This window comes from Oncorhynchus kisutch, linkage group LG24 (genome assembly GCF_002021735.2).
Source record: "Oncorhynchus kisutch isolate 150728-3 linkage group LG24, Okis_V2, whole genome shotgun sequence".
NCBI lineage: Eukaryota > Metazoa > Chordata > Actinopteri > Salmoniformes > Salmonidae > Oncorhynchus > Oncorhynchus kisutch.
In genome coordinates, this window is record NC_034197.2 from 24,555,714 (window position 1) to 24,580,783 (window position 25,070).

Below are 25,070 nucleotides of genomic sequence, written 5' to 3' on the forward strand. Positions count from 1 at the left end.
ATTTTTGTAGTTCGTTCCAGTCACTGGCAGCAGAGAACTGGAAGGAGAGGCGGCCAAAGAAAGAATTGGTTTTGGGGGTGACTAGAGAGATATACCTGCTGGAGCGTGTGCTACAGGTGGGAGATGCTATGGTGACCAGCGAGCTGAGATAAGGGGGGACTTTACCTAGCAGGGTCTTGTAGATGACATGGAGCCAGTGGGTTTGGCGACGAGTATGAAGCGAGGGCCAGCCAACGAGAGCGTACAGGTCGCAATGGTGGGTAGTATATGGGGCTTTGGTGATAAAACGGATTGCACTGTGATAGACTGCATCCAATTTGTTGAGTAGGGTATTGGAGGCTATTTTGTAAATGACATCGCCAAAGTCGAGGATTGGTAGGATGGTCAGTTTTACAAGGGTATGTTTGGCAGCATGAGTGAAGGATGCTTTGTTGCGAAATAGGAAGCCAATTCTAGATTTAACTTTGGATTGGAGATGTTTGATATGGGTCTGGAAGGAGAGTTTACAGTCTAACCAGACACCTAAGTATTTGTAGTTGTCCACGTATTCTAAGTCAGAGCCGTCCAGAGTAGTGATGTTGGACAGGCGGGTAGGTGCAGGTAGCGATCGGTTGAAGAGCATGCATTTAGTTTTACTTGTATTTAAGAGCAATTGGAGGCCACGGAAGGAGAGTTGTATGGCATTGAAGCTTGCCTGGAGGGTTGTTAACACAGTGTCCAAAGAAGGGCCGGAAGTATACAGAATGGTGTCGTCTGCGTAGAGGTGGATCAGGGACTCACCAGCAGCAAGAGCGACCTCATTGATGTATACAGAGAAGAGAGTCGGTCCAAGAATTGAACCCTGTGGCACCCCCATAGAGACTGCCAGAGGTCCGGACAGCAGACCCTCCGATTTGACACACTGAACTCTATCAGAGAAGTAGTTGGTGAACCAGGCGAGGCAATCATTTGAGAAACCAAGGCTGTCGAGTCTGCCGATGAGGATATGGTGATTGACAGAGTCGAAAGCCTTGGCCAGATCAATGAACATGTTTGACATGAAGTACATTTTCTTGGGCAGATCGGTAAAAAACCCGGTCTGCCCAAGAAAGGTAAACGAACACAAAACGGTTTAGCATTTTCCCGGAGCACATCGTTTACCAAAGCCTGAAAAACAGCGGGGGCATTGGTGAGTCCAAATGGCATGACCTAGTACTCATAATGTCCACTGGCTGTGTTGAAGGCTGTCTTCCACACATCCCCCTCCTCCGGACCAGGTGGTAGACAATCCGAACGGCCCAACTTGGAAAAGATGGTGGCCTCCTGGAGAGGTTCAAACGCCAAGGAGAGGAGAGGTAGGGGGTAACGATTTTTAACAGTAATGTCGTTAAGTCCCCGGTAGTCACTGCATGGACGCAAGGTCTTGTCCTTATTTTCCACAAAGAAAAACCCTGCGCCGGCAGGAGATGCAGAAGGACGGACGGCCCCATTGGCCAGAGACTCCTCTATGTACTCCTCCATGGCTTTGGTCTCTGGTCCAGGCAGAGAATACAACCGACCTGAGGTCGTGTAGTGCCTGGGAGAAGATCAATGGCACAATCATGAGGACGGTGCGGGGGAAGGGAAGTCCCAAACTGCCGTAGCCCAGGAGAGCGCCCTTCCCGACATTAGCATATTAATATAATAATAATAATATAATATACACTATCTTTGATCGGTCTGAAGGAAACGAAGATGGCTGTAGCTCAAAAATAAGCGAGCACTGAGAAAGAAAACTCCGGCAGGTACCAGGATTCCCCGAATATCGCTCCGGAAGAGGTAAGCGGGGTTCTCTGGGAGCCGGGGTTGGCTGTACAAACTCACCACAGATAGGGAAAAAATTACTGGGTGATTGGTGTTTTTCAGAGGTGGCAGGCAGCCTCTGAGCTAACTCCCTGATTTGCTCCATAATAACCTTTAACCCATGGTTGTGGCGTTCCGTCAAGGAACTGAGTCCTTCCAAAAGGCCCTGTAGCAACTCCTGATGTCTCCCAATGGTGGCTCCCTGCAGGGAGACAGCTTGGCGGAGCTGGTCCATGTTTGCTGGGTATGTCATGGCCAGTTCGTACTATCATGACACAAGGCGAGAACCAGATGCAGATACAGGAAGCAGATGGTTGGAGTCTTACAATGTTTATTAATCCAAAAAAGGGTAGGCAAGAGAATGGTTGTGTACAGGGAAAAGGTCAAAACAAGTTCAGAGTCCAATAGGTACCAAAGGGCAGGCAGATTCATTCAAGGTCAGGGCAGGAAGGATAATCAGGCAGAGTCAGGCAGTGGTTAAAACTGGGAGGACTAGCAATAGAGAATAGAAAAGGATTACGGGGAAAAACACGCTAGTTGACTTGACTAGACATACAAGATGAACTGGCACACAGAGACAGGAAACACGGGGATAAATACACTGGAGAAAATAAGCGACACCTAGAGGGGGTGGCGTCAATCACAGGGACAGGTGAAACAGATCAGGAGTTGACACTGGGTACATTGACTTCAATACAAAACCTAGGGAACTCATGGTTCTCATCCCCCTTCCATAGACTTACACAGTAAGTATGCCAACTTTCGGAGGACGTTCCCCAACCTATCAGAGCTCTTGCAGCATGAACTGACATTTTGTCCACCCAATCAAAGGATCAGAGAATTAATCTAGTACTGAAAGCATAAGCTACAGCTAGCTAGCAAGCAGTGCATACAATGTGGTGGGTAGTTGACTCAAAGAGAGAGACAGGCAATAGTGAAAAGCTGTCATCAAGGCAAAGTGTGGCTACTTTGAAGAATCTCAAATATAAAATATATTTAGGTTACTTAATGATTCCATATGTGTTTTATCATAGTTTTGATGTCTTCACTATTATTCTACAATGTAGAAAATAGTAACAACAAAAAAAAACATAAAAACCCTTGAATGAGTAGGTGTCCAAACTTTTGACTGGTACTGTAGATCTGAGAAGGAAATACAACGAGTAAAGTGATCATGCTGTTTGGATGTGGCTGCTAATAAAGTGAACTGTGTTTGCGTGTGATCAGGGGTGTATTCATTCTGCCGATTTCTTAAACGGAAGCAAACGGAACAACACGGGGATAAAGATACCTGAATTTGTCCAATAGAAACTCTTGTTTGCAATTGTTGAACTAATGATTACACCGGGGGCTCCCAAACTCGGTCCTCGGGGCCCCAAGGGGTGCAAATGTTTGGTTTTGCCCTTGCACTACAAAGCTGATTCAAATAATCAACTAATCCTCAAAAACCAAAACATGCACCCCTTGGGGTCCTGAGGATCGAGTTTGGGAAACGTTGGATTACACCCTAGATCAGCTAGATGCAGGCAAGAATGTGCAAGGCAGTATTGACTGTGTCACTGTCTGTCAACTTGATTACCTTGATTTCTTTTTAGCTCAAACTTGCTCCTACTTTGTAAACTTTCATTCATACGCTAGGTTGTAGCAACTTCATGATGGGTATAGGGAAAATTTGAGTATCATGTAGTAACCTAAACCTATCGATGTTACATTGAGCTGGGTGAATGGAATATGAATGACAGTCATCCAATATGCTGTAATAGAAATAAGGCCATGCTCATACAATTTTTTTATCGTCATCTTAAACGGCACCGACTGCCACTGGTCTTGGGCCATTTGTCATGTGGTTGGAGGTGGCAGAGAGCAAATAAATTAGGGCCGAGCCTACACCTACTCTGTAAGTTAAATGTACGTGCTAAAAAGTAATAGAAACAAATTGAGAAGAATCTTCTAAATCAATTTCTTTCTCCTGTCTTGAATGTGGGTCTATAAATGCCATCTTTTAGACTTTCAGTCAGTGAATCAGGCCATCTCCATGGTAACCAGAGTCTCTTTCTGCTGTACATGGGCTCTATGCAACACCCTTAAACAATTCCCTTAGGTAAGGGAACATTATTCCTTAACCCTTAAAAAAACGTAAGATGTGTTACGCAACCGGGCCCTCAACTCCCACACCAGTCTGTGATCCACAATGTCAAAACCAAGTGGGAATTCACTAAGAGGCATTTCTAGGAAATAGAGGATGAATAGGAAAAATGGACAAAAAATGTCAGTGTTCATTAAAGGAGTTGAATTCTATTTCTATGGGTCTGTGACCTTTGGATTGAATTAGGAAAGAGGAGATAACATTCTCTAAGAGCCAACCCATTATGAAGGCAGTGCTGCCAAATCAAAACATTTGGTAATGGAGTGCTCCAGTGTTCATCATTGTTAACTCATACACACTATTTTAATGGTTACATTTCTCAATCATACAAAATGTTTTGCAAATGGAACCAATTATCTAAATCCAAATGAATTATCTAAATCCAAACCATGGTCATATTATTCACTGAGTGGACAAAACATCCTCTTTCCATGATAAGGACTGACCGGGTGAATCCAGGTGAAAGCTATGATCCCCTATTGATGTCACTTGTTAAATCCCCTTCAATCAGTGTAGGTGAAGGGGAGGACGGACACAGGTTAAAGAAGGATTTTTTAAGCCTTGAGACAATTGAGACATGGATCAAATAAATAAAAAATGTATCGGTCACATACACATATTTAGCAGATGTTATTACAGGTGTAGCGAAATGCTTGAGGGTGATTGGGCAAGACAAAAGTGCCTTTATCCATCGTATGGTGTAGCACCGGTTTGAGTGTGTCAAGAACTGCAACGCTGCTGGGTTTTTCACGCTCAACAGTTTCCTGTGCGTATCAAGAATCATCACCACCCAAAGGACAGCCAGCCAACTTGCCACAACTGTGGAAAGCATTGGAGTCAACATGGGCCAGCATTCCTGTGGAATGCTTTCGACACCTTGTAGAGTCCAAATTGAGTATGTTCTGAGTGCAAAAGGGGATGCAAACTCATATTAGGAAGGTGTTCCTAATATTTTGTACTCTCAGTGCATATTCCAACAAAGAGAGACTGTCCACACTGCCCACCCTATTAGTGTGACTTTCACATGGTGGCAGTTTTGAAGCTCAGAGCCACAACCCATCATAACCTTTTTGTCAAAGTTGTGTGTCGCATAAACTGTCCTAATTTATTTTTTACCCTGAACCCTTGGCCGTCTACCAACTATCACAGCAGTTGGGATGGTGAGTGAGTATGTTTTTGAGCGCATATTTGTGTGTGTGTCTTTTTGTGTCTTTGTGTGTGTCTTTTTGTGTCTTTGTGTGTGTTTGCGCGCATCCATGCATGTGGGTCTGTGTGTGTTAAGACCCCTGTGGGGATCGTCATCCCCTGCTGTCTGTTTCTCTCTGGCAGATCGCAGCAAGGAGCCTGGGGCTTCAGCTCTGAGCATTCATTTCACTGGACTGCCTGGACCACTCAGAGGCAAACACCATCCCCACTAACCAAACACACACACACACACACACACACACAGAGACACAAAGAAAACAATACATTAATCTATTTAAGCTGTGTCTCTGTTTAAACTGAAGCCTTGTGCACAAAGCGAGGCACTTTCCCTTAACTTTAAACATCACAGTGTGAAAGATTCTCTGCTAACCGTTTCAATCAAATCAAACACACAAAACGCACAATTTTTTTTAATAAGTGAGTTGTTTATATGTTTTATAAGTAACAAAGTACATTTTATAAGTGGACGTTGTGTGAGAAAGCTTTTCATCAAGGCTAGTCTTTCCAGCCAGACTTGCAGCTGAGGCAGCTAGTGCAACACTTCTAGTAGAGTATGGCTCATGATCAAGCTAGATCAAGGTTACTACAGCTTAGTCCTTGGTAAAGGTAATAGAAAGACAGTTTGAGTTGGGAGAATTCGCTTTATATTAATAAACCAAAACTAAAGAGATTCACAATCAATGTATTTTATGTAAGGTCACTGTGTGCTTGTGTCTAAAAACCTCTCAACAATCATTTCTTGTTATGCCATTTCCATACATTCACATCTTATTCTTAAGAGCTCAAGTCTGCTCAAACTGATTGTCAAGCTTTCAAATATATATTTTTAATGGGAATCAAATCAAATTGCATTTGTCACATGCTTCGTAAACAACAGGTGTAGACTAACAGTGAAATGCTTACTTACTGGCCCTTCCCAACAATACAGAGAAACAAATAGAAATAATAGAAAAATAATTACACAATGAGTAACAATAACTTGGCTATATACACGGGGTACCAGTACAGAGTCGGTGTGCAGGGGTATGAGGTAATTGAGGTAGATACAGTATGTATACTGAACAAAAATATTAACACAACATTTAAAGGGTTCATCCCATGTTTTTAATGAGCTGTACGAGGTAATTGAGGTAGATATGTACATATAGGTAGTGGTGAATAGACAGTAGGATAGATAATAAGCAGTAGCAGCAGCATATGACATGAGTTAGTGCAAAGGGGGGTTAATGCAGACCGAGTAGCTACGTATTTGGTTAACTATTTAGCAGTCTTATGGTTTGGTTGGTAGAATCTGTTAAGGGTACTGTTGGTTCCAGACTTGGTACATCGGTATCGCTTGCTGTGCGGTAGCATAGAGAACAGTCTATGACTTGGGTGACTGGAATCTTTGACAATTTTTAGGGCCTTCTTCTGACACCGGCTGGTATAGAGGTCCTGGTTGGCAGGAAGCTCGCTCCCAGTGATGTACTGGGCCGTACACATTACCCTCTGTAGCGCTTTGCAGTCAGATGCCAAGCAGTTGCCATACCAAGCGTTGATGCAGCCAGTCAAAATGCTCTCAATTGTTAGGATCTGACGGCCCATGACAAATCTTTTCAGAATCCTGGGGGGAAGAGTCGTTGTCGTGCCTTCTTCACGACCATGTTGGTGTGTGTGGACTATGCTAATTCCTTAGTGATGTGGACACCGAGGAACTTGAAGCTCTCAACCCGTCCCACTACAGCCCCGTCGATGTGGATGGGAGCGTGCTCGGCCCTCCGTTTCCTGTAGTCTACAATCAGCTTCTTTGTCTTGCTGACATTGAGGGAAAAGGTTATTGTCCTGGCACCACACTTGCCAGGTCACTGACCTCCTCCCTATAGGCTGTCTGTCGTGGAAATGTCCTGTATTAGCAAATAATGAGAGAGCAAACCACACACAGGTCAGAGTATATTATAAAGTCCCATCTTTAATTATATATGAGCTTCACCATAGCCCTGTGACTTTCAGATCAATTCAGTGTCTATAAATGAATTCTCTGAGAGTGCTTACAAAACAGTTCTTAGTATCATTTATAGCCAAGACACACCCATCAAAACTCACATGACGAATAACAGATCTTAGGAACATTACACAAAGGAAGATTTACTTGAAAAGGGAGTATCCTATAGCCAGACAGCATTAGCTATAAATTATTGTTCAGTTTGCCCTCTTAGACGAGGTTCTACTTCTCGCTCTTGGTACAACATAGTACCAAAACATGACCTCATCCAATGGCATATATCAGTTGTCAATTCTAGATACTCCCATCAAAAATACAACCCCTCCTAGACAAGCTTAAGGAGAGGAGTGACTGGCACACAGACATTGTGGAGCCTACAAACTGGTTCCCCATTAATCACAACATCCCTTCACATGGTTTAGGAATAGCTACAGACACATTCACAGATAAGACAAACCTGACCTCTCCCCTCTCTGGGCCCCAAGTAACTTTCCCACATAAGCATACTTATGAAAATTGATAAAACATATTATTAATCAATGTTACCTAAAGAATTCTGATTCTGCCACAACATGTCTCATCATTATCAGTGATCAGGCCTACCACCGTTGTGTCGTCAGTAAACTAAATGATGGTATTGGAGTCATGCGCGGCCACACAGTCGTGTGTGAACAGAGAGTACAGGGGGCACTAAGCACGCACCCCTGAGGGGCCCCCGTGTTGAGTGTCAGCGAGGCGGATGTGTTGTTGCCTACCTCACCAACTGGGAGTGGCCCGTCAGGAAGACCAGGATCCAGTTGCAGAGGAAGGTGTTCAGTCACAGGGTCCTGAGCTTAGTGATGAGCTTGGAGGGCACTATGGTGTTGAGCGCTGAGCTGTAGTCAATTAACAACATGCTCACATACGTTTTCCTCTTATCCAGGTGGGAAAGGGCAGTGTGGAGTGCAATAGTGACTGCGTCATTTGTGGATCTGTTGGTGCGGTATAAGAATTGGAATGAGTCCAGGGTGTCTGGGATGATGGTGTTGATGTGAGCCATGACCAGATGGTCATTTAGACAGGTCACATTCTTGGGCACAGGGACTATGGAGGTCTGCTTGAAACATATAGGTACTACAGACTGGGTCAGGGAGAGGTTGATCAGCGCATGCTCTGAGTACGCGTCCCGGGTAATCCATCTGACCCCGCAGCTTTGTGAATGTTAACCTGTTTAAAGGTCTTACTCACATCGGCTACGGAGAGCGAGATCACACAGTCATCTGGATGCTCTCATTCATGGTTCAGTGTTGTGTGCCTCGAAGCGAGCTTAGAAGGCATTTAGCTCGTCTGGTAGGCTAAATGGCCTCATAAATGTATATACATTTGTATCATAGTTGGCCAGTGGCTAGATACTGTTTGAAATTTCTGTATGATGCAGCTCCTGTCTGGTGAGTTGAGCACCTCAAGTGTGTTGAATCCTTTGTGATGTTCTCACTCACACCTCCTGTTGGTTCCCTGTGACCGGCCAGGCGTTAAGGGTTATCTCGCCTCCCAGCTTGAACTCCGAGCTTCCTGTCGCTCTGCGATTCAGCAGAAAGTGATGGCGTGAACGCCGCTTGTTGGGGAGTCAAAGTTGCTTATGTGCGCTATCTGGGAAACATATTAATCTCTTATGTGCTCAGGAACACCACGTGACAGCCTGGGAAATCTGGAGCCTCAGCAGATTTTTCTCAGCAGAGTGTGACATTTGTCACACTCAGGGAGGAGGTTTGCTCGGGGGGGAGCTGCCTGTGTACCAAATGCAACACAAGTTCCACCAATGATAAATTAATACATTTTAGAGTACCAAAATGATAGGTGTTACATTAAGAGGAACTCACTGATTTAATCTTAGTTTCCATGTTGACTGATGAAAATCTGATGAAACAGATGGTACAGGGCTCTATGAGTGGCACTGTGGTCTAAGGCACTGCATCTCAGTGCTAGAGGCGTCACTACAGACACCCTGGTTCAAATCCAGACTGTATCACAACAAGTCATGATTGGGCGGCGCACAATTGGCCCGGCGTCGTCCGGGTTTGGCCGGTGTTGGCCGTCATTGTAAATAAGAATCTGTTCCTATCTGATTTGCCTAGTTAAATAAAGGTTCAATTAAAAATATATACCTAGGCCCACAGATGGGAATTGAAGATGAGGAGTGGAGAGTGGGGCAATAGGGAAGCTCATCTCAAACAGGATTTATCCACTCCTGCAGTGGCTCTGTACCTGTCTTTGAAGTTCCCTTAACTGGGTCATTCCACCTATTCAGTGCCTTTTGAGAAGTAACTTGATCAGAACAAACTTTTGATTTCACCAAATTATTTCATTCTGTCATAAAGTGCACATGTTCAACTTTAAGATTTCATCTTAAATCATCCATCAATCCCCTTGTGACAGAGGGAATGGAAGCTTCTTCCACTTGCTCTTCCTCTTGTCTCAGCAACAAAACAGCCCACTACACAGTGCTTTTGGCCAGACTGCCATGAAGCTTCATTGGAGGGAGTGTCAGAGGGCAGGTCTGTGTACATCTACCCGCATTGTTTACACTGTTGTATAGCAGACCCCACCGGGTGTGTGTGTGCGGGTGTGTGTGTGTAGGTGCACGTGCATGCATGTGCACAGTATTACATTCATATACATTATACGTTGGTGAGCCTCTGTACAATATTTTCTTTGTACGTAAGTGTATGTTTTGTTTATTTGGATCCCCATTAGCTTTTGCAGAGGCTCAGCAACTCTTCTTGGGGTCCACGTCATCTGTCATCTGTGTATTAGTGTTTGTGTGTGCCAAGTGTGGAAACGTGTGACAATCTAAAGATCCATACTGTATGCAACTGTGTCAGCAGCAGCTGTGAGCATGTTTCTGTGGATATACAGTGCGTTCGGAAAGTATTCAGACCCCTTGACCTTTTCCACATTTTGTTACGTTACAGCCTTATTCTATAATGTATCAAATATTTTTTTTCTCATCAATCTTCACACAGTACCCCATAATGACAAAGTGAAAGTGTTTGCAAATGTATTTTTTTTAAACAACAGAAATACCTTATGTACATAAGTATTCAGATCCTTTGCTATGAGACTCGAAATTGAGCTCAGGTGCATCCTGTTTGCATTGATCATCCTTGAGATGTTTCCACAATTTGATTGGAGTCCACCTGTGGTAAATTCAATTGATTGGACATGATTTGGAAAGGCACACACCTGTCTAAATGAGGTCACACAGGTGACAGTGCATCTCAGAGCCATGAGGTCAAAGGAATTGTCCGTAGAGCTCTGAGACAGGATTGTGTCGAGGCACAGATCTGGGGAAGTGTATCAAAAAATGTCTGCAGCATTGAAGGTCCCCAAGAACACAGTGGCCTCCATCATTCTTAAATGTAAGAAGTGTGGATCCACCAAGACTCTTCCCAGAGCTGGCTACCCGGCCAAACTGAGCAATCGGGGGAGAACGGCCTTGGTCAGGGAGGTGACCAAGAACCAGATGGTCACTCTGACAGAGCTCCAGAGTTCCTCTGTGGAGATGGGAGAACCTTCCAGAAGGACAACCATCTCTGCAGCATTCCACCAATCAGACTTTTATGGTAGAGTGGCCAGATGGAAGCCACTCCTCATTAAAAGGCATATGACAGCCCACTTGGAGTTTCCCGAAAGGCACCTAAAGGACACTCAGACCATGAGAAACAAGATTTTCTGGTCTGATGAAACCCATATTGAACTCTTTGGCCTGAATGCCAAGCATTACATCTGGAGGAAACCTGGCACTATCCTTACGGTGAAGCATGTTAGTGGCAGCATCATGCTGCGGGATTTTTTTTATCAGCAGCAGGGACTGAGAGACTAGTCAGGATCAAGTGAAAGATGAACTGAGCAAAGTACCGACCTTCATGTCTTAAAGTAATGATGGACTGTCATTTTTCTTTGCTTATTTGAGCTGTTCTTGCAATAATATGGACTTGGTCTTTTACCAAATAGGGCTATATTTTATATACCACCCCTACTTTGTCACAACACAACTGGTTGGCTCAAATGCATTAACAAGGAAAGAAATTCCACAAATGAACTTTTAACAAGGCACACCTGTTAATTGAAATGCATTCCAGGTGACCTCATGAAGCTGGTTGAGAGAATGCCAAGCGTGTGCAAAGCTGTCATCAAGGCAAGGTGGCTACTTTGAAGGATCTCAAATATAAAATATTATTATATCTATTTTGGTTACAACATGATTCCATATGTGCTATTTCATAGTTTTGCTGTCTGCACTGTTATTCTGCAATGTAGAAAATAGTAAAATATAAAGAAAAACTCTGGAATTAGTAGGTGTGTCCGAACTTTTGAGTGGTACTGTAAGTAAATTGCTTTTCTTTAATTAATGGTCTTCTCTTCTTTACTGAACCCTCCCAACTCACACATATGTGCAAACACACACACACACACACACACACACACACACACACACACACACACACACACACACACACCACCGATCATTATCCTAAAATACATTCTAGGAACTGTGCAGTGTGCATTAACCAATTAACCCCTTGACTCCTTCTCAGCAGGGTACCAGCTAGACAGCCAATCAGCCAGCTCTGAAACACAACAAACTGCTCTCCACACAATTTTGGTCTGTGTGTGTGTCTCGTTCTGATTATTTAAAAACACTGGAGTACCTACTCACAATAAAGTGCTCCAAAGCACTGATGGATGTGTGTTTGGAGGACAGAATGTTCTAGAACACTAGCTACTGACTGAGCCGTAATACTATGGCAAAAACACACACGATCATGATTGACAGCTCCTCTAGAGAGACAACTAAATAAACTTTTAACACTGCCGTGGCTTGACTCCACCTCACAAAAAAAATAGATCCTTATAAAAGCGGACTCAATAAACCTTTGAAAGAATCTTCTCATGGCAGCGGTTCTTAGAGGCAGGGCGTAAAACAGGATCCCATACATCCACTTGATTCAGTCAAGCTCACAGATTAACCCTGCAGATAGAGACTCATAGCAATTCTCTCCTAGAAACCCTGCATACTGTAGAGGCCTACTTACTTCTCCTCAGGCTGTTTATCCATTGATGTTTACTCAGCTGTGTATGAGGAGGGGACATAGCACTCTGGAGTTAACAGCTATCTGCTGAGATGGCCTCTGTGCCCGGCAGAGCTCTCCCAGCATGGTGAGCGTCGCTATTGTAGGTGCACGGCAGAACCAGTCAGCTGATTCGTAGGCGATGAAAAAATATGAACGAAACTGACAGGTTGGGGTTGGAAGTCAGCTTGTTCTGTGCATGTATTTATGGTTGACTATATCAACAAGGTGAAGGGTGTCACTGGAGGAAAGCTGGGGCAGCACAGCAGGAAACATAAAAGCTGCCATTGAGGAATAGCTGTGACTGTCTGTACATAGGTAGACTATTCACTTTAACTGGATGAAATTACCAGATATACTGTACAGTTGAAGTCGGAAGTTTACATACACCTTAGCCAAATACATTTAAACTCAGTTTTTCACAATTCCTGACATTTAATCCTAGGAAACATTCCCTGTCTTTGGTCAGTTAGGATCACCACATTATTTTAAGGCTGTGAAATGTCAGAATAATAGTAGAGAGAATGATTTATTTCAGCTTTTATTTATTTCATCACATTCCCAGTGGGTCAGAAGTTTACATACACTCAATTAGTATTTGGTAGCATTGCCTTTAAATTGTTTAACTCAACTTAACTTGGGTCAAACGTTACGGGTAGCCTTCCACAAGCTTCCTCCAATAAGTTGGGTGAATTTTGGCCCATTCCTCCTGACAGAGCTGGTGTAACTAAGTCAGGTTTGTAGGCCTCCTTGCTCGCACACTTTTTTCAGTTCTGCACACACATCTTCTATAGGTTTGAGGTCAGTGCTTTGTGATGGCCACTCTAATACCTTGACTTTGTTGTCCTTAAGCCATTTTTCCACAACTTTGGAAGTATGCTTGTGGTCATTGTCCATTTGGAAGACCCATTTGCAACCAAGCTTTAACTTCCTGACTGATGTGTTGAGATGTTGCTTCAATATATCCACATACTTTTCCTACCTCATGATGCCATCTATTTTGTGAAGTGCACCAGTCCCTCCTGCAGCAAAGCACCCCCACAACATGATGCTGCCACCCCTGTGCTTCCCGGTTGGGATGGTGTTCTTTGGCTTGCAAGCCTCCCCCTTTTTCCTCCAAACATAACAATGGTCATTATGGCTGTCATGATGCTGGCCTGGGGGTATGTTTATGACAGTCATAAATGCTCTCCCCCCTTTTTTCCTCTCTCTACCCTACTGATGTGACTATTGAAAATCCCTTGGTTAACATAGAGATTCTGGGAACATCAGAAGGTGGGGGGAAATGAATCATGTTTTGCTAATCCAATCAGTTGAACATATCCGTTGGTACTTAATGAATATGATGTCAGTTCGGTTGTCATCTGAGACATTCTCATCAATGATAGGATGACATAAACGGTACAGTGGAAAGTCTACACATTATAGTTATCAGATTCACATGGAATTGTTGTGCAATTTAAATGTTTGAATATGAAATTATTTGTGAGGGGATGAAATGTGATTTTAGCTTCTAAAATGTGAGAATTGGGTTTTCACGAGTGAATTTAGCCCGACTCAGTTGCCCGCCCACGTGAAGAGACTTTGGTTATCAACTATGAAACACACCCTCCTCTCCCTTCCTATATAAAACATTGACGACAATATAACTTCCTGTTCTGGGTACATTAGGATGACGATCCGATGTCAGAAGGGTTCAGATAATAACTACAGAACGAAGCCAACCTCAGCGTGAGCTTTGGTTGTGAATGGTATGAACTTTGAACTCTTATTCGCTACAGAAGTGATACCTCCTAGCTGCAAACGTGGGCTAGGAAAGAACAGACAGAGTATCCCTTCTACCACACAATGACGTTACTGCTTCTTCCAAGGACAGGAAGATCTCTGTTGGCCAACACGACCAGCATCTACAACCAACCTACCGAAGCGCAGCTCAGAGTAAATATTTATTGCATTTTACTTTTCCAAATGGGCGGTCATTTAGAATGCATAAGATTCTGTATTTGCGATAGAGTAGCTGCCTACAGCCCGATAGAGACATGGCTTCTACCTTTGTTCTTCAGTCTTCCCGCTCTTTCACTCAAACCCAACCCCCTAGGGATGTTTTCCTTTATGACATAATTTGTAATCAAAAGTTCATTCTGTGTATATGTAATTCTGTGTGATTAGTTAGGTATTTAGTAAATAAATAATTAAACCCAATTTTGAATTGCTGATTCAACTTGTTAGCCAGGTTTCGTGAAGATAACCAAGAATTTACAACATTCAGATGACACTGAAATAAGGTGACGATTGATATTGACTGCTATTGATGTAAAATATTGCTAGGTCTTTAAGAGTTTATTCGGAAGATAACTGCTCTATAAATATTATTTTGTGGTGCCCCGACTTTCTAGTGAATTACATTTACATGATTAGCTCAATCAGGTAATATTAATTACAGAGAAAGGATTTGATAGAATAGCATGTCATATCACTTAATCTGGCATAGCCAAAGACACGACATGGCCAAACAGTTCTATTTGTGTTTCATCAGACCAGAGGACATTTCTCCAAAAATAATACTGTAGGCTTTTTTTTATGGTGGTTTTGGAGCAGTGGCATCTTCCTTGCTGGGCAGCCTTTCAGGGTATGTCGATATAGGCCTTGTTTTACTGTTGATATACATACTTTTGTACCTGTTTCCTCCAGCATCTTCACACAGTCCTTTGCTGTTGTTCTGGGATTGATTTGCACTTTTCTCACCAAAGTATGTTCATCTCTAGGAGACAGAACGTGTCTCCTTCCTGAGCTGTATGGCGGCTGCGTGGTCCCATGGTGTTTTTGTACCTGTTTTACATTCATCTGTACGTTTATTGACATCATTTGAGTCAAATGGAGGTGTATTTATACTTGCGTACTATTGCTTGTACAGATGAACGTGGTACCTTCAGGCATTTGGAAATTGCTCCTAATGATGAACCAGACTTGTGGAGGTCAACAGTTTTTTTTCTGAGTTCTTGGTTGATTTCTTTGGATTTTCCCATGATGTCAAGCAAAGAGGCACTGCGTTTGAAGGTAGGCCTTGAAATACATCCACAAGTACACCTCCAATTGGCTCAATTGACTCAATTGGCTTTAGAAGCTTCTGATAGGCAATGACATAATTTTCTGGAATTTTCCAAGCTGTTTAAAGGCACAGTCAATTTAGTGTATGTTAACTTCTGACCCACTGGAATTGTGATACAGTGAAATAATCTGTCTGTGAACAATTGTTGGAAAAATTACTTGTGTCATGCACAAAGTAGATGTCCTAACCGACTTGCTAAAACTATAGTTTGTTGACAAGAAATTTGTGGAGTGGTTGAAAAACGAGTTTTAATGACTTCAACCTAAGTGTATATAAACTTCCGACTTCAACTGTATCTGCTTTGCTTCACAGTTGGTGATATCGTATAAGATTTTATCCACTAATAAAGCGTATAAGACAGAAATGGAATGCTATGTATCTTTATCAGTTCAAATCTATTTTGTATCTTGCTATCTAAAGTTAATACCATTATTCACTGTAAATACAACAGATTGGTGGAAAATTGTAGTTTATAAACTAAGGCAGACAGACAGTCCCCTTACTGTTTTCCACCTTACTCAAGCCTGATTTGGGCTCACTCTGGGGGGAATCATGGCTTTACTGCTGCCTTGGAGATTTTAGAGAAAATTGTATGTATCTGACAGAGAGTTTTCTTGCAATCCAAACACATTCTTTATCTAGTGTTGAAATCCACATGCCCGACATTCACCAGGGGAGGACTAATACAATTGGCTGAAAAATACCCCGTTTTTAACAGGGTTTTAGTATGCTCGTGTTTAAATATGGAGATAGTTTCTACTCCATCTAAGAATAAACCAGCAGGGGGTGGGGGTAACAGGGATCATTTTACAATTTTTTTCTCACCTGCTTTTTCCCAGTGTTGAAAGATGTATTTTTACTTAGCATGTCATGGCACTTTGGCCAGTTTTCCTCCAACCATAGAAGACAAGGTAGGCTTCAAGTTGCCAGTTATAGTCCAGAGACATACCGTACAGAAGATTCTACCCAACAGTGTTACTCACCATTTTATTGGACTTGTGTTGTTGAGACCCCCATGCAGTTTTACGGTTCTCTTTATGCTGTGTTGTTTTATTGCCTGAGTACTAGAGGGTGAATACACTATAGTTGATTTATCAACAAATAGCCAATCTAACTGCTCTATTGTTCATTGTTTTTTAAACAATTCTTGCAATTACTCTTCAAATATGTATCACAACCATAATGCATCTACCAATATACATGTAACTGCTAAAATAATAGAAACACTCAAGTAAATGAGGGAAATAAAGTATATTGAAAGCAGGTGTGGTTCCTGAGTTAATTAAGCAATTAACATCCCATCATGCTTAGGGTCATGTATACAAATGCTGTGCAGGCCATTATTTTGGTTACCATGCCTATGCGCCCATCCACAGGGCACGAGTGGTCACTTAATGGTTTGATGAGCATGTAAACCATATACAATGGCCATCTCAGGCACCAGAACCCAATTGAACATTTATGGGAGATTCTGGCATGGTGCCTGAGACAGCGTTTTCCACCACCATCAACAAAACACCACAATATAGAATTTCTCATGGAAGAATGGTGTCACATCCCTCCAATAGACTTCCAGACAGTTGTAGAATCTATGCCAAGGTGCATTGAAGTTGTTCTGGTCGAGGTGGCCCAACACCCTATTAACACACTTTATGTTGGTGTTTCTTTTATTTTGGATGTTACCTGTATGTCGATGCAAAAAGTATCCTGACCCCAGCTAACATCATGCATATATTTTGGTCATATCCTAATCCGTATAGTAGTTTGATACATTTAAAAAAGAATGGCTGAACCTTTGACACAAATTCACTCTCTGCAATATCTGCAATGCCCTCTGAGGTTAACTCAACCAAAAGTGGTGTCTTTTTCCCTCCTAGTAACAGGCTTTATACGTCTTAAGTGGAAGAATACTCCCCCTCCTTCATATAATATGCTTCCTTAACTCTCTCTCACCTCTCCCCACCCCCTTCTCCCTGTCTCTCTCTCTCTCTGCCTCTATGTCTCTCGTCCCATGCTATGATGCTATCGCCTCTGAAGGTGATAGATACTGAGAGTCGTGGCAGTGTCTGGGAGTGGGATGAGAGTGGTGGAGAGGAGTAGAGCGTCTCTGTCTGCCTTTCAAATATTAATCAAACTTAGCAGGAGGAGGGAGAAGATGGAAAGAAGTCCACTGGGAATATCACATCACAGCTCAGAGGAGACGGTGAGGAGAGGGGAGGGATGGAGGGAGGAAATAAAGGAGCAATTAAGGGAAAGAAACACTCATTGTGTGGGAGATTAATTAGAATTTTCAAAACCCATCCACTGGGCACACACTGGTTGAATCAATCTTGTTTCCTCATCACTTCAATGAAATAGACATCTGCCTAGTGGGCAGGCTTGCGAATGAAAGAATGTGGGTTTGTGATGGAAAGCTGAAAAGAGGATCCATCACAAGGATATAATGCAAACATTGGCACTGCCTACCACAAAGCTAATGATTGTAGCAATGAGTCAAGTTATTCTGACAGCCTAAATTAATTTGAGGATTTAACTGAATTGCAGAACATCAAGGCATGTAGTGCGGGATCTCCCCTGCAAATCATCTAAAGTGGAAAAATACAAGTCAACAGCTCCTGCTCTATTTATTCTCTTTCTCCTTTGTTGTCAATTATGAGGTCTGAGGTCCTGCTGTCCCTTTATCCATGAACTGGTCATTAGACAATTCTTGCAGGCCTGTCTGGCTCAAGGTACTATCTGACAGGAAAGCCATTGGAAGTGGCTGGTATGGGATGATCCATTCATTACCAGATATATTACGCTAGCTGTGACCTGTGACAGCAGACGTGTGTTAAACTAAACAAATTATTTGACTATGATTTCTGTACAGGGTTTTGTACAATTATAGACAGTTGAATGTACTGTATGGTGTTTCATGATGTTGACATGAAAAACACAGTAGGTTGTTGACATCTTTGTACACCACTTTAAAAAGCAGGCTGTACTGTAAAAAGGTATTCATTTGGAGGAAAACATTTTAGCTATTCACCATGTCCACATATTTTTTTGTAGAATCAAGATGATGTGTGACTTGCTGGTGACAGTTTATGGATCTCTTTTTACTGCCGGAACACAAATTAAGGGGAACACTTACTGTGTGGCAGGCTTTTATATTGCCATCTTCCCTGTGGTTCACTTCAGTTCACTTGTTCCCGACAGTTGTTGTTTTTGTGACAACATTTGACAAGTAACTATTGAGCCTCTATGCTTTTCAGCCATCATTAACACACTCAGCTTGACACACACACACTTGAGACACACACACACACACACTCATTAAATCCCCTAGCCTTGGTATTTGATGTCCTGCATGGGAAGACCTTCAGTATTACCCAAAGCTTGTCATTAGTTTGGTGAGTCAGCAGCTGTTGTCCAAACACACACAGTCGATAACAGGACAGTGTACTGCCTGTATTCTGACATTTGCATCAACAAGAGCCTTTGAGCTGCAATCTCTTTCCCTCACAGAAGTCAGTCAGCACTCAACAGTCGAGAGCCTCCCTGTTTTACTGTTCTTGGTTTGTCCTTCAGTTTGGGCAGGAAAGACAGATGGAACCTAGAACAGGAGAGACAGGTCTCAGGTTGGCAAGACTGATCTGAACTACGGCATTAATGCATTTGAATTGGCATACTCCTTCAATGAGCACAATTAACAATGCAGAAATCTGTTAACTCTCCTGCCTGTTGCCTGTGTTTTTACATTTTCATTATATCTTAACTAAAGTTCAACCAAGTCCGTTTATCTTTAAAGTTGGCTGTCTTGGGAGTAGTTCCAGATTTTCCAGATTACTTAGAACGCCTGCTGCATCAACAAGCAAATGACAACATTAGCACTCTCTGGAAAAAAGATTATGCTTGCCGACCGCCGACCGGTCACTGCTGCCTGACACATGGCTGCTACTACCATTTAAATCGCAATCTCTTTGCCGGCGCTTCGGCTGTTTAATAGAGCAGCATAATAGCTGAGCAAGTGTTTGCACTTTACAGAGACTGTTCTAAGTCTCTGAAACGTTCCCTCATAAAACAATAGAGTGCTCATGGATTCATTTCCCCCTGCAGAGAGGCATCCTTTAACAGCTGGGGTGTATCAGGTCTCCTCCCACAGCCAGGAGAGTATGTGGATTAGTGATTTAGGACTTGTTCTACAGTCTGCATCGCCTGTAACGAAGGAAATGCACATTGATGTATATCATTAACTACAGGAGAGTGCTAAGTGCTTTTCTATGGTGGGAAACGCACTTTGAATGATAGACACTGATTGACTACAGGGCACTCCAAAGATTATAGACTGCAAACTCGTTAAGATCTTTAGGGCGGGTAAAGAGGATTGATTTCTCTGTAAAGTAGTCATTTTAATGAATTGCCAACAAAGGCAGCAGAATGTAAAAGGAAAGATGAACCCAACAACGCTAGAGGAAAACTATTGGCCTAAAACATTTACATATTCACAAAGGACCTGGAACTTTCCTTCACTTTTCTTATTTTGGTGTTCAACTGTCAGTGTAGCCTGTCATCTTATAGAGTCAACAGTGTATTATGAGTCACTGTCAGATCATGTAGGCCAACTGTAATGTGGCTTAGATAGCAACGTGCACAAAGACACAAACTGCACGCCACACACAAATTCAATCATTCCTTCGGGAACATGCATTACATTGTAATACATAAAAATCAAATTCCAAACTTCAGAAATGACATGTTCATTCATTAATGTATTCATAAGGAACAGGCACTAGCTGACATCACACACACACACTCATTCATTGATTCATTTATTCATAAAGAGCATCTGGCACTCTGACCTTACACAGTCATTAATTCATGTGTTCAGAAAGAACATGCACTCATTGAGGTTAGATGTAAAGGCTAACATAGAACTAACATATGGTTAAGTAACTTCCCCATATGCCATTAGACTCTGCAGAGTAGACACAAGTCTATAACGATGCCAGTCAAAGTTCAGCGGAATGGATGAAGGGAGGGAGGGAGGGGGGGGGTAGCATGAAGGAGGAAGGAGTGGGGTAGTGTTGATGATGTATAAAGAGAGTGTAAAGGAAGTAGGGAAATGTGTGAGTAAGAGATGGGTGGATGGGTAGAAGCAGAGTTGATGCAGGGTTGAAGCAGAGTATAAGCATGTTACAGAAGGCATAGAAAATATGGAAGTAGAGTGTGAGGTAGGACAGTCTTTTTACTCTAACATTGGTTGAGATTAGAAACCTATTTTCTTGTCTACTAGGCAATGATGACAAAAACATCCTCCAGAATACTCACATACTCCATGCAGTGTGTCTGAAAACATCAGTAATGAATTTACCCCACAGTGATTTCCAGTCACTCTACAAGCCTATAGCTGTGTAGCAGTCCCTCACAACAGAGAAAGCTGAACATTGATCCTGTAATTGTCAGCCAGTATGTGTGTGTGTGGGTGTGTGCGTGTGCGTGTGTGTGTGTGTGCGCGTGCGTGCGTGTGCGTACGTGTTTGGTTTTACTATCATGTGGACCAGAATTCCTCACAAGGATAGTAAAACAAGGGAAGTTCTGACAAGTGGGGAGGATTAGAGTTACAATTAGGGGTTAGGGAAAATATAATTTTGAATGGGAATCAATTGTTTGGTCCCCACAAGGATAGTAGAACAAATGTGTCTGTGTGTGTGATGATAGATGTCAAGGCTGAGCTGTCTAACAGCACTGTCCAAACTCAGTCAACAATCATTGCGTTTGTCTGCCCTCTCTCTATTCACAGATGTGTCATGTTGCTGCATACGCTGAGCAATGGCCCACTCCCAGCTTCAGCACAGCACAAGTTACTTTATAGTTAATTCAGACAGTGTCATAAATACAAATTACTTATGACTTACAGTAGACATGAGCATAGTTCCATGCTGTTGTTTATACACTGAACAAAAATTTAAACGCAACATGTAAAGTGTTGGTTGAGGGAGCTTGGAATTGGCATGCTGACTGCTGGAATGTTCGCCAGTACTGTTGCCAGAGAATTTGGTGTTCATTTCTCTACCATAAGCTGCCTCCAAAGTTGTTTTAGAGAATTTGGCAGTGCGTCCAACCGGCCTCACAACCACAGACCACATGTAACCATGCTAGCCCAGGACCTCCACATCCGGCTTCTTCACCTGCGGGATCGACTGAGGGGCGGGAGGGGGGTGCTGAGGTGTATTTCTGTCTGTAATAAAGCTGTTTTGTCGGGGAAAACTAATTTTGATTGGCTGGGCCTGGCTCCCCAGTTGGTGGGTCTATGTCTTCCCAGGCCGACCCATGGATGCACCCCTGCCCAGTTATGTGAAATCCATAGATCAGATGATTAGGTAACCCCAAACCCAGGGGAATACCCTCATCACTCCTGGTACTGTGGTGTCTAATGTAGACTAACACTGACCCCCAGTGGCAAGTTACAGTAAGGAACAAAACTGGATTTATAGAAACTATTGAGCAGAGCCATACATCTGGATGAATATGGCTCTGCTATTGTGAGGGACGGTTCCAGGACATCTCATCTTGCTATCTCATCCCTTTCATATTTCTCATCTTTCTCCTCAGGTGTTCACTCGCTATGGGAAGTGTTACACGTTCAACGCAGGAGGCGAGGGCCGCACCCCTCTCATAACTACCAAGGGAGGGATGGGGAACGGTCTGGAGCTCATGCTGGACATTCAGCAAGATGAGTACCTCCCTGTGTGGGGAGAGACAGGTCAGGACAAAAGTGTGTGTGTGTGTGTGTGTGTGTGTGTGTGTGTGTGTGTGTGTGTGTGTGTGTGTGTGTGTGTGTGTGTGTGTGTGTGTGTGTGTGTGTTTAAGTCTAGTTCATTACACAGCGATCATAATCTGCTACTGAAAAAACTTATGTGTTGTGGCTTTACATCCTCTGCAATATTGTGGATTGAGAGCTACCTATCAAACACAACACAGAGGGTTTTCTTTAATCGAAGCCTCTCTAACGTAAACCAGGTAGAGTGTGGTATACCTCAAAGCAGCTGCCTTGGCCATTTCTATTTTTACTAATGACCTACCACTAGCATTACGTAAAGCCTGTGTGTCTATGTACACTGATGACTCAACATTATACATGTCAGCTACCACAGCAAGTGAGATCACTGCAAACCTTAACAAAGATATGCATTCAGTTTTAGAATGGGTGGCTAGCAATAAGCTAGTCCAAAATATGTAAAAACCTTAAAACATTGTATTGACTATTTGAGACAAATCAATCACTAAACCCTGAACCTAATCTAAATCTTGTACTGAATAATGAGGAAAATTAGCAAGTTGTGGAGACTAAACTGCTTTGGTGTAACCCTGGATTGTACACTGACATGGTCAAAACATATTGATCCAACGGTTGCTAAGATGGGGAGAGGTCTGTCCATGATAAAGCGCTGCTCTGCTTTCTTGACATCACAGTCAAACAAACAAGTCCTACAGGCCCTAGTTTTAATCACACCTAGATTCCTGCCAAGTTATATGGTCAAGTGCTGCAAAGAAGGACTTAGGAAAATGACAGTTGACACTGAAAGACTGGCCCTTAAATCTACACGGAGGGCTAATATCAAGAACATGCGCATCAATCTCTCCTGGCTCAAAGTAGAGAGACTGACTTCATCACTACTTGTCTTTGTGAGAGGTATTGACGTGTTGAAAGCACTGAAATGTCTGTTCAAACACCTAACTCACAGCTCAGAAACCCATACATATCCCACAAGACATGCCGCCAGGGGTCTCTTCACAGTCCCTAAGGCCTGTGACGCACAGTCCTCATAGAGCAAAGACTACATGGAACTCTTTTCCACATCAGGTAACCCAAGCTAGCAGTAAAATCAGATTTAAAACACAGATAAAACAACACCTCACGACTGTGAAGAGACACACACTCACGCATGCACATTCACACACGCACACTCACACAAACACACACACACACTCTGGCACTCATACTACACACACCCACTCATTGGAATATTGTAGTATTGTAAAAAAAAAAAAAAAAAAAAATAAACATACATTTCTAATGATTTAGACCAGGGTTCCCCAACTGGATTTTAATTTGACACGGAGTGGTTTTATTTGGCCCCCCAAGTTATCTGACCAAAAGAAGAAAATAAAAAAATATATTGTGTGGAAATTTCAGTGTTATTATTCCCATGCATAATAGTGAGACGTGATCATATACAAATGTAAGCAAGGTTTGAAATGATTATGTTTTAGTCAAGCATTATATCTGTTAGGGCTTCTTGTGATCAATTTGCAGTCTACAAATTATTTGCAATTATGTTCCGGGCCCCCAACCATCCGCTCCAGAATCAATTGGCCCACAGTTTAATCTAGTTGATGATCCCTGATGTAGACTATTGTTTTGTTGTGATGTGTTGTTTTGTTCCTATTTGGACCCCAGGAAGAGTAGTGGCTGCCTTCGCAACATCTAATATGGATCCTAATAAAATACTAAAATACTAAATACAGCTCACATGTGTGTTGCTCTATCCAACAGACCACTCTATCTGTCTGCTGGAGCCAGTGGGTTCATTAGTTAAATAAGCCATATGCATGGATGGTGCAGTGATCCCTGCCACTGTTCCCCTCTCCACAGATGAGACCTCATTTGAAGCTGGGATCAAAGTTCAGATCCACAATCAGGAGGAGCCACCCTTCATCGACCAGCTGGGCTTCGGAGTGGCACCTGGGTTCCAGACCTTTGTCTCCTGCCAGGAACAACGGGTCGGGACATTATATTTATTTGCACAACTTTATTTAAACAAAATAGTAATACATGTACAAATGCTACTGTAAGCACAACCTGTGTAACTGTTGTAGTACACCTATTCATTTGTAGTTGTACTGTAGCTCATACTGTATGTGTAACAGTTGTCATGTGTGTCTCTTCCAGCTGATATATTTGCCACCACCCTGGGGGGACTGTAAGGTGACATGGATGGACTCAGAATTCTTTGAAACGTACAGCATCACCGCCTGCCGTATCGACTGTGAGACCCGCTACCTGGTGGAGAACTGTAACTGCCGCATGGTGCACATGCCTGGTAAGTGAATTCTACCACCCAGCCGTTTACCTAGTCTGGACTATTTAAGTTTTCAAGTTCAACTTAGATTCATTGATTAACAACTCTTTATATACAGGAGATGCCCCATACTGCACCCCTGAGCTTTACAAAGAGTGTGCTGATCCAGCTCTTGGTAAGCAATAGATCCAGACTGCTGTTTCTTAGACCATAGCAACTATATTTTCGTCTCTACATTACTTACATGGACTAAAAAGAGAAGAAGTGTTAATGCTGCAGTTTTACTCTTTGCTCCCAGACTTCCTGGTGGAGAAAGACAATGATTTTTGTGTGTGTGAGACACCGTGCAACATGACCAGATACAGCAAGGAGCTGTCCTTCGTCAAGATCCCCAGCAAGGCCTCTGCCAAGTATCTGGCCAAGAAATACAACAAGTCAGAGCAGTACATAGCGTGAGTCTAATGTTTCAAACACCAGATAAAAACTTTACAGCGAGTATGAAGTACATAGTAAGAAATGTAATGGCAAAGAAATTTGATTAGGGCTTTGGCCCTTGAATCTTTCACCCTCCAGTTCCATTTCCAATGCACATATTTAGTGCAACTAAGTAAAGATGTTCTCTATCAGAAGA

At 42.7% G+C, this 25,070-nt stretch overlaps 1 protein-coding gene across 2 annotated transcripts in view; it reads left to right on the forward strand.

Moving 5' to 3' along the window:
* The window catches only part of LOC109869326 (acid-sensing ion channel 1), an 82,783-nt gene that overhangs the window by 51,634 nt on the left and 6,079 nt on the right, over window positions 1–25,070 (forward strand). For both annotated transcript variants that reach the window (XM_020459403.2, XM_031804328.1), the window contains exons 3-7: window positions 21,969–22,119; window positions 24,013–24,140; window positions 24,310–24,460; window positions 24,558–24,614; window positions 24,738–24,891. In XM_020459403.2, the coding sequence (XP_020314992.1) occupies window positions 21,969–22,119; window positions 24,013–24,140; window positions 24,310–24,460; window positions 24,558–24,614; window positions 24,738–24,891 (641 nt within the window). The remainder of the gene's footprint in view (window positions 1–21,968; window positions 22,120–24,012; window positions 24,141–24,309; window positions 24,461–24,557; window positions 24,615–24,737; window positions 24,892–25,070) is intronic.